At 31.3% G+C, this 17,029-nt stretch overlaps 2 protein-coding genes across 2 annotated transcripts; one reads left to right on the forward strand and one right to left on the reverse strand.

The window, feature by feature from the left end:
* Positions 1 to 6,506: 6,506 nt before the first annotated feature.
* LOC105133746 (uncharacterized) lies at positions 6,507 to 8,625 on the reverse strand. The gene is made up of 3 exons (XM_011037847.1): positions 8,193 to 8,625; positions 6,939 to 7,065; positions 6,507 to 6,818 (listed from the first exon to the last, which is right to left on the reverse strand). Exons 1-3 carry the CDS (start codon positions 8,384 to 8,386, stop codon positions 6,735 to 6,737), a joined length of 405 nt encoding a protein of 134 aa, XP_011036149.1. The 5' UTR covers positions 8,387 to 8,625; the 3' UTR covers positions 6,507 to 6,734.
* Positions 8,626 to 14,841: 6,216 nt separating this feature from the next.
* LOC105133747 (uncharacterized) lies at positions 14,842 to 16,656 on the forward strand. Its single transcript, XM_011037848.1, has 2 exons — positions 14,842 to 15,306; positions 16,003 to 16,656. The coding sequence occupies exons 1-2, from the start codon at positions 15,064 to 15,066 to the stop codon at positions 16,318 to 16,320; spliced, it is 561 nt and encodes a 186-aa protein (XP_011036150.1). The 5' UTR covers positions 14,842 to 15,063; the 3' UTR covers positions 16,321 to 16,656.
* The last annotated feature ends 373 nt before the right edge of the window (positions 16,657 to 17,029 follow it).

The raw sequence follows: 17,029 nt of genomic DNA on the forward strand, positions 1-17,029 counted from the left end.
AAGACTAACTCGGGTCAACCTCTGTAATTCATGATTCAGATCATGAGATCATAATAACTTTATAAAAAATAAATCACGAGATTCAATCCTCAATCAACATAATTTTAAAGAATAAAATTAAAAAAATATATATTTAATTTTAAAAATAACAAAAAAAAACATAAAAAAAATTCAAATTAACATGTCAAACCTGCAGTTGTGAGCACACACCTCACTAGATTTAATAAATTAACATTTTTTCTAGTAGAAAACATAATTATGAATTTAAAATTTAATGCATATTGAAAGATAATTTTTTTAAAAAAATATTGAAACAATAATATACGAAATTGACTTGGATCAACTTGTGTAATTCATGACCTAAGTTGTGAGACCATGATAATTTTATAAAAAATAAATTAAAATAAATTATGAAGTTCGATTTCCAATCAACCTAATTTTAAAGGATAAAGTTAAAAAAATAATTTTAAAAATGACAATAAAATATCCAAACAAACTAAAGTTAACATGTCAAACCTGCAATTCTGATCACACACCTCATTAGATTTAATAAATATTTTATAAAATTATTTTTTATTTAATTACACATCAACAAAAAAACAATTCTTATAAAATTAAACACTAATAAAATATTTTGGCGTTCACATGAGAATTGTGATAATCTAACAAAAAAAAAAACTAAAATATATTATGAAAAATAATTCAAAATCAATCTATTACTAATATTAAAAATAAAATATTTTTAAAATATATTATTTAAATATATTTCTAAATAAAAATATATATTTTTTTAAAATCTATAACAAACACACTGTAAACATTTCAAACTATGGACCTGCGAGCAATACTTGTCCAATGAAAACTTGACAGATGGCTTGGATGCTACTAAAGAAAGATGTTTGGCAAGACACACGGTCATTTAGCACTTTACTTTTTTGAACTTAAATATAATATAATCGACATTATTCTAAAAGACTACATGAATGATATAATCTAAGATTTTCCTAGTTAATATTTGAAAATGATTCAGAAGTCCAGGTTTTTTTAAGGTTCTTGCTTCTTTCTTTGATTCAAGCAATAATATTTGTCCTGATTAATGTTTTTTTTTTTCTATTTAGAGGCTGATTCCTAGATTGGTTATTTTCCTTATTTGTATTACAAATAAACTCTAGGTCTCGTAATAATATCAATAGAGGAGCTTCCTCATTGTATTTTATTTGGCTTGCCTCGACACAACAATTTCAATACAATTTTTCTCAAAGTTCTCGGCAATTTATTTTTTTCGCAATTTACTTTTCGCAATTTTATTGTTTTTAGCTCTCTGCCTTGTCATTATAAAAATATATTAAAAAAAATATTTATTTAAAAAAATTATTTTTCATATTTATATATTAAAAAAATATCAAAATATATTAATTAAAACTAAATAAAAAATAAAAACATCTAATTTTTTTAAAATGTTTTTGAAGCATAAAAATAGTCCAAGCCTTTGTTTACTAGCTTTCAGCTCATTTAATTGCGTTTTTTTTTTTTCATGTAATTAAATGATATTTTTTAGTATTTTGCGGGCCTTTCACTCGATACAAACTCTATACTTCAACTATAAATCTCTGTGATTTATTGCTCAACAGAGACTTCACTCTTTATTTGACGTAAACCTTAAGGTTTGCCAGTCAAATTTTATAACGTGGATTTACATGTCGATTGCTTGATGAAAACTTAATTTGTTTGGACTGTCTTTGTTTATTTATGATGGCATCGCTAACCTTACTTGTCTGGATTTGTTGTGCCTTGTTTTCTAAGAGAATTCGCAATTCATTTGATTACAAGATTTACAGTTGACGTCTCATCATGGGTTGAGCTCTAAATATTAAAATATATATATATATATTTACTAAAAAAATAGAGAAATAGTTGACGTCTCATCATGGGCTGAGCTCTAAATATTAAAAAATATATATATTTACTAAAAAAATAGAGAAATTTATATTGATAACACATGACTTGTGCTATAACTTTTAGATACGCTGTGTTTCTCCTAGCAATAATTATCGTGCAATGATCTTACACGGCAACATGAGAGGCCAAAATAAAAACTATATATCAAAGAAAAAAAAAATCCTTACAAAAATAGCTTTGGTTTCCTTGTTAATATATCCTAAACATGCTTGGAAAATCATTGTAGATGCATATTCATGGGGCAAATGATTTATTTTTTATTTGTAAAGTACAATAAAAAACGAAAATACTTTTTAAAGCAAAAATTTCAATATTATCTTTAAGGGGTAATTTAATACCTTCAAAATAGCTTCTTTTTTTTTTAATAATTATATATACATATAAAGAGTGAAATAATATGTCATTGAAAGTCAAAAGGTTAAAAACTGGCATTAAAGGCTTTTTTTTTCTTTTTACAATGATTACTTTTATTACTTTTATTATATCAGTTTAAAAATAATTTGATATTTTAATAAAAAAATTGTTAAAAAAAAATATCAAATGCGTATACATCACTCAAAAACCCGTGGAAAGCACATGTGCACATTAAATAGCACGTGCAGCCCTCTAAACATCCAGAAATATTCTTTTATTGTGTTATTAAAAGCATCATCATGTTCTCTTTCCTTTTCATGGAGTGAATCAAAATCTAAAGCACCCGAATATAATGTGGAAAGCGAAAGCATAATGTTAATGTTAAAGTCAAAACCACTCCGCTATAATCACGAACCACTTTTATCACCCACCGCAGTTAGAATTTTAATTTAATTTCAAACGTAATAAAAAAAACGTGTTAATTGTGTTCATGTATTTTAAAATTTCTTTATTTTTTAATTTATAAACATAAAAATACATTTTTTTTTGCAAATATGTTGTTTGTAAAATTTCAAGCCAATTTTAAACATAATATATTAATGTTTGGAATATTTTTTTTCATAAAAACAATTTATTTTTATTTTTATAAATACAATGTGCATATAAATTTTATTTATATCAAATATTAAAGAAAAAAATAATCTCTTTGAAATATTAAAAAATATAAATTATTAAAAAACAATTAATATTTAAAAAATATGAACTAGAAAAATAAAAAATCAAATAAATAGGGTATTAATTTAATTTTTTTTAAATTAATAAACCAGAAAACTAAAAAATAATTTTTCTTTTTAATTTATGCATTTTTTATCCTATAAGACTTGTTTTTATTTGCATAAATATATCATGAAAATATAACCGATTCATATAAAAATAAAAGTAAATGAGTTAAAAGATAAATTATAATAATTTTTTAAAATATTATAAAAATACAAAACTAAATTTAGTGGAACTCGTATATACAGGCGTAGGAATTTAGTGGCTGGACAGATTAATTTACGTTTCAAATTAAATAAGAGGGGGGGCCATTAGGGGAAGGGGACACGTCTATCTTTCCCTCCAAAATAGTTGCAGGAGATGGGGCGATTAATTATTATGAAAATGGTGATGATAAAAGTAAACTTCAGAGGTTGTCAATGGCGGCAATAATCATAATAGGACGGGGACCATCGAAGGAAATAAAAAGAAAACTCACGGGCGATTAATTTACGTTTCAAATTAAATAAGAGGGTGGACCAATAGGGGAGGGGGACACGACTATCCCTTTTTTTCTAAATTATAAAAAATTAGATCAGTTTATACACAATTTAATTGATTTTTAAAACTTTAAATTAATAATTAAATAAATGTTTATTGATTTATATGGGGTGTTCGGTAATCTTCATGACCCACTAAATATTCTACTAACCTAATAAACATGTAAAATACTGCTGGAATGATAAATATAGACATCAGAACTCCAATAAGATACAGTAAAAAAAATAAACCCTTTCCATCACTATATTAATAAATGGTTTGCAATAAATTTAAAATCTAACCACACGAGTAGTTGCACGAGATGGGGCGATTAATTATTATGAAAATGGAGGTGATAAGTAAACTTCAAAGGTTGTCAGTGGCGGAAATAGAAAGAAAACTCACGTGCGAACAGCCTAGAGAGTGGAGGTAAAAAAGGCTTTTTGGTTAGGCGCATAAGAGGAAAGGAAAGGGCTTGTGGCGACCTAACCAAGGCCACCGCTCGTCATCCATGACGTCCCTATCCTACCTTTTTTGGGTAGCTCACCGTCCTACGAATTCTTTTTTAATGTTTTAACTTTTATGAGTTTATATTTTAATTGAGCACCCCCACCGTCTCAGATCTTGCCTTCTTTCTCGCTGATGCCCAAGACAAAATAAATGGAGCGGCACTACTCTTAGGGTTAGGGTGTCTCGTATCTTTGTTTTGCATATAATATCTTTTTAACCTTTTTCTTCATTTTTAATATAAAACAGACATTAAGAAAGATAATTGAAAGAATTTAATTAATTCTCCAGAGTGTTAATTTAGAAAAAAAAATGGTAACCTTCAACACATAATATTATTAATTGACGTTATTATTTAACCAATTTAACCACCGTCACTAAAATAATTAAACAACTTCATTATTTCATGCTATTTATTTTATTCATTTTACCATACTGTTACTATTATTATTTTTTAATATTATTACAATTATTTTTATTATTTACATCATTTTATTACTTATATAACTTTTATTATATCACTATAGTTAATGAGAAATAAGAAAGTGCTGAGCTCCATCTCAAGATACAATAAGTTCAACCACCTTGTATAATCTCACAAGTTTGCACACTTGTAAGACTTGAAACTCTAGAAAGAACAGCACCACTTTTTCGCAAAATAAAATTATTTGATATAGGTTTTTTTTAGAGAAAAATATTATAGCTAGTAAAATTATAGATATATGTTGTATACTTATATATAGACACAAGAGTACATGTATTTAAATTCTAAATGGTTAATTAAAGATTTAATGACCATTTTTAAAAGAAAAATGGTTGTTATACTTATAACTTGCAATTAATTAAAGGTGTGTGTGTATATATATATATTTATTTTGTAACATGCAAATAAAAGCATATAATGTTTTATAAGTGCATGTAATTAAAGGACATGTACATAAAGTATTGTAACTACAAGAGAAATTATTTTTTGTAAAACAAGTCTTTAAAATCTTGATTTCCACTTTACAACATAAGCATTGTGCATGATTTTGTCTCCATATTGATTCAGATGTGGTAGGCTAAATACACTTAATAATGGACGTTTGATATTATTATCGGCTCATGCTAAATGATACGTGCCCGCTTTGTTGTTTCATAAAAAATAAGATCAAAGTCACGACAATTTTTGAAAATTATTATTTTTTAGATTCTTATAGGTGGCGCCGGCTGTCAACTCCGGACGCTGCTACGTGTCGGTCTATTTGGATTTGATTGACGCATGTTTGGATAAGATCGTCCTGCATGTCGTGCCCAGGTCGTAGGTTGGAGAAATGGAAAGGAAAGCCCGCTGTGATTTGGAGACCTGGTCCTCACCCTCCATGATAGAGAAAGTTGATATGCTAGAAGATGAAAGTCTACCATCTTCCTACGTTAAATTTTTCGTTGTTGTCTTGTGCCGCTTTTTTACAGGACAGCAAAATCACATGTTGAATTTTTGGAAGAATAGCCGCGCTTATCATGCCGACCACAAATTCATTCTCATCAATTCATGTATGGAATAGTATATGGAATTTAGTTTATTCTTTTGTTTAATTATTTCTTTCAAGGCGAGTGTCAATGAGTTTCGATTTTAAAATCTTTCGAAATCAGAGTGTATATTGACTTGATCAAATTCAAAAGACTTAACACATCAATCCACTACTTAGTTGACCAAGTAAAATTCAGATAAGACTTGATGAGGCTAATTTTTTTTTATCTAAAATAATATCATTTTGGATAAATTTAAACGAGACGTAACAAAATAACATCATTTTGTTTTTTGTTTTGGAGTTTTGTTCAAAATAATGTTTGGGATGAATCCAGTTGACTTGGAGATTGATCCAATAAACCCATAACCTGCTGAGGCCAATTTTTTTTAATCTAAAATAATATCATTTTGGCTAAATTTAAATGAGACCTAACAAAATAACATCATTTTGTTTCATGTTTTTGTTATGGAGTTTTGTTCAAAATAATGTTTGGGGATGAATCCAGTTGACTTGGAGATTGATCCAATAAACCCATAACCTGAAGGAGGTATAATAACTGTGCTTAATAGATTCAAAATTGAAATCTAATGACCATGTGAAATCTAATATAAAATCGTGAACCTTTGGAAACTTTTCATTTATTTGAGCCTGTGCTTAAAACAAAGTGAGAAACGGTACTATCTTGCCATAGAAACTATATTGAGTCCCAAGTATGTCTAGAAAAGGTACCAAACCTCCATCATTAATTCTCATGCATCACACGGTTTTAAACAAAAATCAAAGGAATATGCTATCAACATATTCATATCCAGAAGTCAGGAGGTCCTACCTCAAATAGGTTGCTTAGCCACATTGCCAAGAAGAAATCATTTTCATCAGAAGATATTTTGAGTGTTTATGTGGCTCAAGCCGATAATGCGTGTCGAAGTGAAACAGGACCCAAGCTTAAAAAATAGTTTCTTGCAGCAGCAGTCGCTTAAGAACATGCATTGTACTGTATGGAGACACTGCATACAAGAGGTGCTGATAGTCTCTAATACGCAAAATAACAATACACAGGTTGAACATAGAATTCGGCCAGGCAGATATAAATAACAAACAAACATATCATGCAGGCAATGCGAAGCTCTCCTGTGTCCAGTGGGGAGGATCCATCACTGCACAAGGATCTGATTTCTCAAAGTCGGCAACCTGCAACAAACAAGAGTACACAACAGTTTTAATGATAGCATTCTGATTACAATACCATATATACGAGAAACCTGAGACAATAGGAAAAGAAAAAAAAAGTGACAGTATGAATAGCCTTACCTTTTCTTTGCAGCTTGGGCAGTAGTGATGCTTGTGCCAGAGGCAGTCCATGGAAGGGCAAAGAAAGCAAAATCCAACCATCAAAGGCATCATGCAACCAACAACAGCTGCCAAACTAGGCTTTGACCTGTGTTACGAAATGTCATCATTCAGGAGAGGGAGGATCAGTCCATGGAAGAAAATACAGGACAATAATATAGTCTGTGAACTTCAAAAACCACTGGAAAAGTTGGATAATAGTTTTGCCCTTTTCTGTTTGTGCGGTCCTCCTCTCCAACAAAGGAGAAAAGGAAACTCTATACAAACGGAAAAGCTATGCATAAAAACTCGTATTAACTGAACTGGCAGTAATGGATAGTGTTACATAAGAGATTTGTAAAATCATTTTACTAAGAGTTCATTTGGTATGACTCACAAAAATAACTTCGGCTTTGAGTCGATTCAAAAGTTATTTTTCATAACCAACTCATGACAAAAATGAGTTAGGTTACGAGCATGTCTAGCAAAGAATGACTTTTTTTTTTCTGAATATAAGAGGTCGTGTAAGGAATCGACAAGTTCAAAGGTAAGAATTTTAAAGCTTGAATAAAGCGGCATTCTAACTCAATTTTGCAAACCTTTTGATTTAAATCAAGAGTTTTTAACTCCTGAGTAAAGCGGCATTCTAACTCAATAATATTGGTTCAATAAAAGGCTAAGAGTGGCAACAGCTTTACTAATCTCGGTTGGATACAGTATTATGTGAATCAAAAGGAAATAAATACAAGTGAAAAAAAGAGAGGAAGAAACAACTTCATTACAAGATTTCAACAACAAGAAGGATCCCGAGAAATGCCAGAAAACACATGGAAGATCAATGCCATAATGCACACAGAGAAAAGGGTTTCCATTCCCATTTCCATTGCAATAGCTCATGAAACCAAGTTGAAATAACAGGCTACATTAGAAGAAACTTCATTATTTTTTCTGGAAAATCTATATCCTCCACGACAGGAAAGCCAACTCACATTTATACCCCCACCATGACCCTGGAATTAAACTTAGAAGGTTTTGCAATTAATTGTACAATGTGATTTTGTAACCATAAATTTGATGAAAAAAACAGTACTCCTTCTATAATGGCAGCTCAATTTTGCATAAATAATTACTACTGCAATTTTATCATGAAGATATTAAAAATTAAAAACATGTATATGATTTTGTAACCTATAAGGAACAGAGAGAATTAAGTAATGAAAGATAAGTTTTAATTACCTAACGACGGTAACGCCAGAATTACCACAGTAGACGCAGTTAAAAGGAGCAGGAGTGTCGCGATACATGGTCTGTTGAATCGGGATCCCCCTTGGATCGCCGACGATTGCGTTTGGCGGTATAGCTCCGGCTTGGTACGGGTTCTGCCCAGCGTAGTAAGGAACTCCGATGACAGGTTCGTCCTTTTGCCCCATTTTCAATGAATTTTGTGATTAGAGATCGATGGGGAAGGATTAATTTGTTCTTGTTTGCAATGAGCAATGGTTTTCTCCGTGCTGGAACAATTTTTGGAGGAAGTTTCTGTCGTTGAAAGCAAAGTTGGAACGCTAGTCTACATTGACAATTAAATTATAATACAAAATAAATTTGTCGGATTTACAAGGTGGAAGATGAACGATACATGGTGCCTGGCCCTGTTAATTTTCCATCAAATTAGTTTTTCTTTCTTTCTTTCTTTCTTAATGATGTTGAAGGGGGAAAAAAAAGGTCCTTACGGTCTTTGAGTGCATTTATTTTTCATAAAATATTTTTAAATATTTTTTTCCTATTTTTTTTAATTTATTTTGGTGCATAACATATCTTTTACTTATAATTAGCTTTTAAAAGTTTATTTATTATTATAATAGTGGTTATTTTTTAAAATATTTTTATTTAATAAAAATATTTTTTAATTTTTTTAAAAATTAATATATTAAAACGATTTAAAAACACATAAAAATTTAATTTGAAATAAAAATAATTTAAAAATTCTTTCAAAAATATTTGTAAAACAGACTTTAAATTTAACTAATTATTCAAAAACATCGTGATATATTGTGATCATTAATTTAAATTTTGTGATTAGATTAAAAAACACTTTAAAGGATAAACCTAAAACATTTTAGAAGAAATCTAAATCTTGGTACTTAAGAAGCTGTTCCATAGGTTAAAATTACCATCCATATTTTTTGCGAGAGCTTTATATGATTTGGGTCACTTTATATCAATTAAATAGGTTAATTTACCAACTAAATAAAATAAGATTTAATCCTGTTGAAAGAATAAACTAAACTAATTATATTCTAGTATTAGGTAATCCACTAAATTATATTGCAACCATTACTTGGTGAAAAATCCAGAATTAATATATAATTGTACTCGTGTCCAAATGTGAAATAAATTATCAAAATTCAAAATATATAGAATCCGCCTTTATCGTTGAATTAAGTGGAAACATATACACGTTGCATGCTTATCGTTGACCGGAGAAAAAAGAATAATATTCTGCAAGGAAAGAAGATGGAAGGAGATTTAAGGAGGACAACCGGCGAAGAGCTCCTCCGTAAGGTCTTTTTTGAAGGGGAAACTTCTGATCAGGAAGGTAGACATTTCTTCAAATCCATTTTGGGACACGAAGACAGTAAAAATAAAAGAGAAATATTTTCTGTATAAAAATATAAAAGATATTCTAGAATTATCGTAAAAACAAATTTATTTATCTTGAAAAACTAGTCAAACGCAACCTTGGAAATACTTGCCGATCATTTCCAAGTTCCAACTATTCACAGAAGTTGGCATTATCCACCACTTTCTTCAATCAGGCCGAAAGCATGCACGTCGATGCTGGAGCCATCGTAATGGGCCGTAAGCCCATGGTTGCTCAAAGACAGCGCCATGGGCCACGACAAGGCGCTTCAATCTAAAACCCAACAGCCAAGCCGTTCCCGATGTCTCTTGTAGCTAGACTCGCGCCATGTCTCAAAAAATTCATTGGCAAGCATCGTTTTGCATTGAGGTCAGCCATATCACGCGTCTGTTTGAAACTTTCGCATCTGTTGCGGTGCAAGAAAAAATAAAGTTTATGTAAAAAATATTTATTTAAATAAAATAAAGAAAGGATATAAGGGATTTGTTCATTATCGTAAAGCAAATATGCAATACAAGAATATTAGAATATAAAATATTAAAAAGAAAAAAAAATCAAGTGTTCATATGACCGTATATATCCCTCCTCCCCTCTTATAAAAAGAGACAAACTAATCAAATTGTCTAATGAAAAAAGAACATAAGATGTTATGAAGCTAAACCATTAGAATGAATAATTACGTGTCTTTCCTTTATAACCGGTTGCGGTTATTGCTGTACTCAGAAACACGGGATTCTTTCCTTTTTATCTCTGTTGTTTAGTTGTGGAGCTGGCACCATATTATTGGAAAGATTAGATTTGGTTAGTTACCGAACTAATGCCCCGTTTTTATATTGGGTTCATCCGTTTATTTGAAAATTTTTGATTTTTTTAAAGATTATTTTAACGTGGTATTATTAAAAATATTTTTTTAAATATATTTTTAATTAAAAAATACATTTAATTACTACTTCCATTATGAAAACTTAGTTTGTTTTTTTTTTTTTTGTTTTATGACTATTGTGTACATAGTTAAAAAAATTTATATTTTCATTGAAAATATACCACAACAATTCAATTGTTGTTTTTAAAGCTAAGAATAATAAAAATGGTAGTTGTTGTAAATATATTGATATCAAGTATTTACTAACAAAAAAAAAAAATTAAAGAAAAGAAATTGATCATTAAACGTATTTATATTGAAAATATTTTAACCAAGGGTATCCTATCATTTAAATTCAAGGATTATATAGTGAAAACGAAACATTTTAGTTATATGAAGTATATTATTTTTAAAAAGATTCTATTTATTATGATGTTTTCTTATATTTATAAGCACTTTAATTTATTTGAGAGAACTTGTATGTATAGGACTTGCCTTATAAAGAATAAACATAAGGTTTATTTGTTAAGTGAGATTTCCGCATAAAGAATAATACTTGAAAAATTAAATGCATTGTAATACATTAAATGTAATACTCGTTAGTACAGGACTTGCCATTTATACACAAATATACAAACTTTTACTTGTAGAAATACATTATTAAATTGTAGTATGTCATAGTTGAGAAGCATCAAAACGTTAAAAAAAAATTCCATAAGTTTTGCCATCCATGATGATAAGAGCTACATTTTGATATACTTATTTTTTCTGGTATAGATATAAATGCAAATTATTTTGGAAATATATTTAGATATATCAAGAATATAAGAACATACAGGACACCTTAATTAGCACTCATTTTTAATTACACATGCTCAGATTATTTTCTCATTTCCATGTATACTCGTTTTCTCTCTATGGAACGGTGAAGGGATTTTAACAAAATTGATCTGCGCCAGTTAATGAGTGAAAACAAGGGCCCAGAAAACATTCCCCGCTATTCGACCACATAGCCATTGTAAAGGGAGGAGGCATGCGACAAACCTTGTGAATTTGTACGTGATTTATATAAGCAATTAGTAATTAAGCAAAAAATAGATATATCTATGCCATCACATGTTAATTTGCAGAACCCAAATATTATGCAAGAAGCTGTGGAGCCACGGGCAATAATTTTTTTAATGCAATGGCAGAGATAGCAAGGAGCACACTGAGGCCACTAAGGGATGTTCCCTTCATGCGCAATGCTAGACCTCATCTCGTAACGTGCAGAGAATGAATAGGAAAACTCGAAACACCAACTCCAACACACAGTAGTTAGCACCAGTCAACATTGTTAAAATAAACCATTGTTTTAAATGAATTAAACCGTGCTATATTTATCAAACTTCACATTAAAGAAATAAAATTTGAGGTTTGGTATGATGGGTGACACACATTTCTCAAATAATACACCAGACAGTGATATATCCCGAGGACTCCAGCTGGGGAAGCCAGAACCAGAAGGGAATATTAGTGCAGACTGCACACAAACACACACACACACACACAGTGAAAGAAAGCGGGAAAGGGAGTGGTGTCAAGACTGACAAGAGTTCAGAATAGATTCCACAGCAGAAAAAAAAAACGATCCATATAGTGGCCTGTAGTAGTATTCCAAAGGAGAGGGTCCCGATTACCCCATCTCGTGAAGTTCTACGTGTACGTATATAACTTTACAATATTCTTTGCTTTGAAAATATAACATGTATAATAAATAACATAAGTGCTTATAAATCTTCTTCTTCTTTTTTTAAACTTTAAACAGAGAGGTGGCTGCCCCAATACATTCGGCCTGTCGACTCTTATTTGTATGGTCGTCTGTTTCTCCTTGTCCGTTACTTATACTGTTCCTTGCTCTTGAATTTGTGATCAAGATCATTGCAGAATCAAAATTTAAGGACCTTCACTTTCAAGTTTCTAGTCTCTATCCTTCAGATTTAAAAGTTCACGCTTCAGTAAACAAAAGGGGGTTTGGCATATCACAACATGCCACCAGCACCCGAGATTCTTTTTAGGTATGGTGTCCAGTGAACTGGGTTGTGTGGTCCTCGATCATACCCTTGCTACTAAAGAACCATGACATAAATAAATAAATAAAAAAAATTAACAAACAAAAAAAAAAATTCTTGTCAGGATTTCTCTACATGCAAATAATCATGACAACAATTATATTTTTTGGTCAATTTAATCTGTGCTGTTTCTTGTATATATGCACACCTCTCTTTTAATTCGGTGCTAAAAATCAGAAGGCACTTCTTTAAGCCAAAGCAAACACCTGGTTTTGCAAGTTTATTCAAAATTTATTGTTTTTTTTTTGTTTGCAAACGCGATAATCTTGTGGAGCATATAATAAATATGTTTTGGACTTTTTACACATGCGCACGCTATTGACTTATTATATTAGGGTTGAAATCCAACTGCACATTTGACAAAAAAAAAAAGGAGAAATTATTAGGTAACTTCATTTACCGTTCTTGAACGTGAATCAATAATCAATTTTATGATAATATTCTACCATTCAATTTAGCAAAATATATCATCAATATTTAAAATAAATAAATGATTTTGATTCCTAACATGGTTAAATAATTAAGATGGTATATTCTTATACAATTGGTTATTGCATAGTTTAGACAGGTAAAATGATTGGATTTACCTGGTAAATTCTCATCTTAAAGTTATGCTAGGCGATAACATTATTTGTTAAATCTCATAGATCCTAGAAGTTACCAAAAAAAAAAAATCATCTGATTATATATAATTAGCGGGTTCTCATAACATGTCCATCTTCTAAAACTATATTACTTTAATATACTATTGATTAGCTATGTTTCGATATATTTCCTATCCGATGATTTCTATATATGAGAGTTTATATGAAGGGAGAAAGCTCTGCGTCTTTATAACGTCTATATCCCAAATCCCCAGTCCATTCTAATGAACAAAAGGGAGTTCTATAAGCAATCTCTCCTTAAGTGAATTACTCGATCGTCAAAGAAAACAGAAGAAAAAGGCAATTCGTAAATCATTTGCCGACCATGATAACATGCAAAAAGCATAGAAAGTAGCTTTTCAATAGAAAGCAGTTCGAACGAGAACGATGGGCAGCCACACAGAGAAGAAAGAAAGAAAGAAATTTCTCCGTTACTCGAGCTGATCTAATCCTCGAATTGTTTTGGCATTAGTGTTTTTCTCAGCACTATTCTTTGGGGTTGGTGTGGACTAATAGTTTTAGTTTATCAATTATATACACTTAAATATTAGTTAAACGCCAAATAGGTCGACATTGCAATCTCAAGTTTTCCTATTCAATTTGGCGAGTTCTCTGCCACGGTACGGCAAGTAGAAAAGGCTTCTCTTATTTTTCACTGCTATTCTTTCGGTAAATATGCAAGATTATGTATCCAAACACGTTGACTTTTGATTGTTTTTTAATTTTAGTTGACTTTGTGAATGAGTACAGTATTAGAAGATGCATGCTCCTCATAAACTGATACTGAACCTCCCCTCATAAATTCATCCTCCTGGTGTAAAGAAAATGCCATTAACAAATCCACGACCGAAAGGACGTCTTCCAAGGTTTAATTATTATAAATTAGTAAAAGGTTGTCTCTGACCTACAGAAACAATATTCTAACATTTGGAGTATTGAGTTTCCTCAACGATATCCCTTAATCTCACGCGATAAGACAACAGATCTGAGCTGGCTTGAGTGTTTAAGCACGAATTCAAATGCATATTGAACCATTAATTCCTCAAATGATCTAGCAACATAAGACCATGGGCTAGTTAAAAACCCCTAGAAAATAAAATGCTTAAACCTATGAAGACAGAATGGCGCAGGATCCCTTGTGTTGATTTATTGTAAAATAAGGCAAGTTGGGTGGATAGCTGGCCAGGGAATGTCCCGCTCATAAAAGATAAAATAAAAAAAAATGGTCACCAACTTTTATAGAACTCCTCACAAACTGTCAAACAAACTTCCGGCATTCTCTTCGGCAATCGCGTTTTTACCGGATCGCTTCTCTCAGGAAAAGAAGAAAAAACCCTCTTTTTCAAGAATTTGAAGCTAACACGAACCCCCCTTTTTCTTTCTCTTAATAATCATGATCATGACCCGACATTAGCTCACCATCAATTGGTAGTATGGATGGGCGTGTACCACGCTCCATCCTCTGCGTGTGTGATGTTGAATCCCGATAAGGTGATGTGAGACAAAATGCATCCCCAGTGGTTCCCTGGTGCTGACAGCTCTGGTCCCACCCAGGGTTTTGTGCAAGATTCCCACGCGCAGTTACAGCCAGAATATGTAGAATTGTAGTCCAAAGTTTGTACACCTCTAATATAATCTCTCCCCTTCTCCCAGAAGTTCTCTCCTCTTCGTATTATTATTACTACTATACAAATATTCCCTTCAAAATCTCAACCCCTAATCCTTTTATCTCCTGTTCTCTTTCCCTTTCTATCTTATAGACCCTTCTCTCTCGCTATTTCTTGTTTAATCTTCTTTAAATACATTTTCACACCTTGATTCTTAGTTGTTGAAGAAACAAAGGTAAGGAATGACAGCTCCAAACATGGCAGCAATCACAGCATCTTTGGAGAGGTCTCTTCAAAACTGTTCTCTAAATCACCACCACCATCATCAAAGTAGTGGTATTTTGGGTGGTGGGAGAGAAGAAAGGTCATCGAGTTCAGATGAGTTAGATTCACAGAATCATCTACAACAAAATTCTGATACCTCCTTGGAGCTTAAGTCTCATGTCTCTCTTCCTTACCATTGGGAACAGTGTTTAGATTTGAAGGTAAACAGACCCTTTTAGATTTGAAGTCACTTTCTATCGATTACAGTTATAATAAATAGAGATCTTGTATTTGGTTTCCTTTTTGTTTTGTTATATGGTGTCTTTCATTTACTGATTTGTATTTAATGCTTTCTTTCTGCCCTCACCTCCTCCCACATATATAAGATTAAAAAATAGGGTTTCCTTTTCGGTTTTTTTCCCTAGAAAGAACCCTAAAAAGAGAATAATACTTTCTCAATTAGTTTTGGTTTTGCCCCCTTTGAATCTATCCCAAGAATTGGTTTGCATTTCTAGAGTGAAATAAAAAGAGAAATCATGTCTAGGTAAAATTCGTTCCTTTAATAATGAATGTTCAATTTTGTTAACATAAAAAAGGAAAGTGTTTTCAGGGTTTGGTATTGGGTAGGTACATTTTGATGAAGATGGTCGAGAATAAAAAAAATGGAAATACGGCATAGCATGCTTTTCTGCTTTTACTGGTTCATGTCACTGGTTGTTATAGGGAGCAGAAAAACATTTTCTTTATGATGGCCATTAATTCAATAGCTAAATTATGATGGTCATTGCTTGTTGCCTTTTCTTCTTTCATAAATTATATTCTGATCATGAATCGTATCTTTGTTTATGGCTTTACTTTTCTTTTTCTTTTTTTGCTTTTTCATAAATTACTTTTTTTTGTCCTGGGTGTAAATGCAGACAGGGGAGATATACTACATAAACTGGAGGAATGGAATGAAAGCAAGAGAAGATCCAAGGATCACACAAGAATACAACGGAGGTTTCTACTCAGAAGATGACAGCTCATATGATAGCGAGGAGTCATCATCAGAATCATCTCCTTCTTCCTCGAGAGAGCATTATCATAATAGGCTACAGAAAGAAGACCATGTCTTGGTTGTGGCTGGTTGCAAGAGCTGCTTCATGTATTTCATGGTCCCAAAACAGGTGGAAGTTTGCCCCAAGTGTAATGGCCAACTTCTTCACTTTGACAGATCTGAAAATGGGTCGCCTTGAATCAGATTTCTTGTTTGATTCTTTTACTTTGTTTCTATGTTCTTTTTTCTTCCATTCTGGAAACTCATTTGTGTGCTTTTGATGGAAATTCAATGCGGAAAGATCATGAAACGCGTGACAAATGAGTTGTTACTTGTTAGCTTACTACTAGTATTCTACCAGATCTTTGTTTGTTTGTTTGTTTTTCTTATAGTTATTTTGTACCATTGCTTTATTATGGAAGCCATTGACATTGCCGAAGAGTCCTTAGGGCTGGTGGCAAGGTTAATATACTCGAAAGAACAGCTGTTTTTCTTTTTTTTGTCAATGATTGCAACATGTAGCTCTCCTTCCTTATCTTCCCTTCTTTAATTTTAATACAAGAGTATTTCTTAAAATGTGTTAAAGAGAGTGCTTCGAATGCACTGCGTGCTATTAATATTTGTTCCACTTCGTTTGTTTAATTTTGTGTTTTCCTGCCACTGGTATGCTAAACTGCCAGCACATTGGAATCATAGTTTATGAGTAATGTCAAATGAGAGAACATTTGTTAATGTCTTGAACATTCTGTGCTTGCAAGCTGCTTGTTTCAAGTTTGATTTAGATGGGGGGAAAAAACATTGCTTAAGTTTGTTTGTGTCCCGATTAACAGTCCTTGTAAAATCATTAGCACGTATAATGTAAGTCTATATATATATATATATATATATATATATATAAAAATTCACAG

The sequence above is a fragment of the Populus euphratica genome, unplaced genomic scaffold (assembly GCF_000495115.2).
Source record: "Populus euphratica unplaced genomic scaffold, PopEup_1.0 scaffold37.1, whole genome shotgun sequence".
In the NCBI taxonomy this organism is placed as follows: domain Eukaryota; kingdom Viridiplantae; phylum Streptophyta; class Magnoliopsida; order Malpighiales; family Salicaceae; genus Populus; species Populus euphratica.

Bases quoted from the DNA above. Each gene is read 5' to 3' on its own strand.
- LOC105133746 (XM_011037847.1), bottom strand. From the start codon at position 8,386: ATGGGGCAAAAGGACGAACCTGTCATCGGAGTTCCTTACTACGCTGGG. The intron at 7,066-8,192 runs GTAATTAAAACT...TTCGTAACACAG, and splicing joins TCTGGCGTTACCGTCGTTAG to GTCAAAGCCTAGTTTGGCAG. The intron at 6,819-6,938 runs GTAAGGCTATTC...TGTTTGTTGCAG, and splicing joins GCCCAAGCTGCAAAGAAAAG to GTTGCCGACTTTGAGAAATC.
- LOC105133747 (XM_011037848.1), top strand. From the start codon at position 15,064: ATGACAGCTCCAAACATGGCAGCAATCACAGCATCTTTGGAGAGGTCT. The intron at 15,307-16,002 runs GTAAACAGACCC...GTGTAAATGCAG, and splicing joins AACAGTGTTTAGATTTGAAG to ACAGGGGAGATATACTACAT.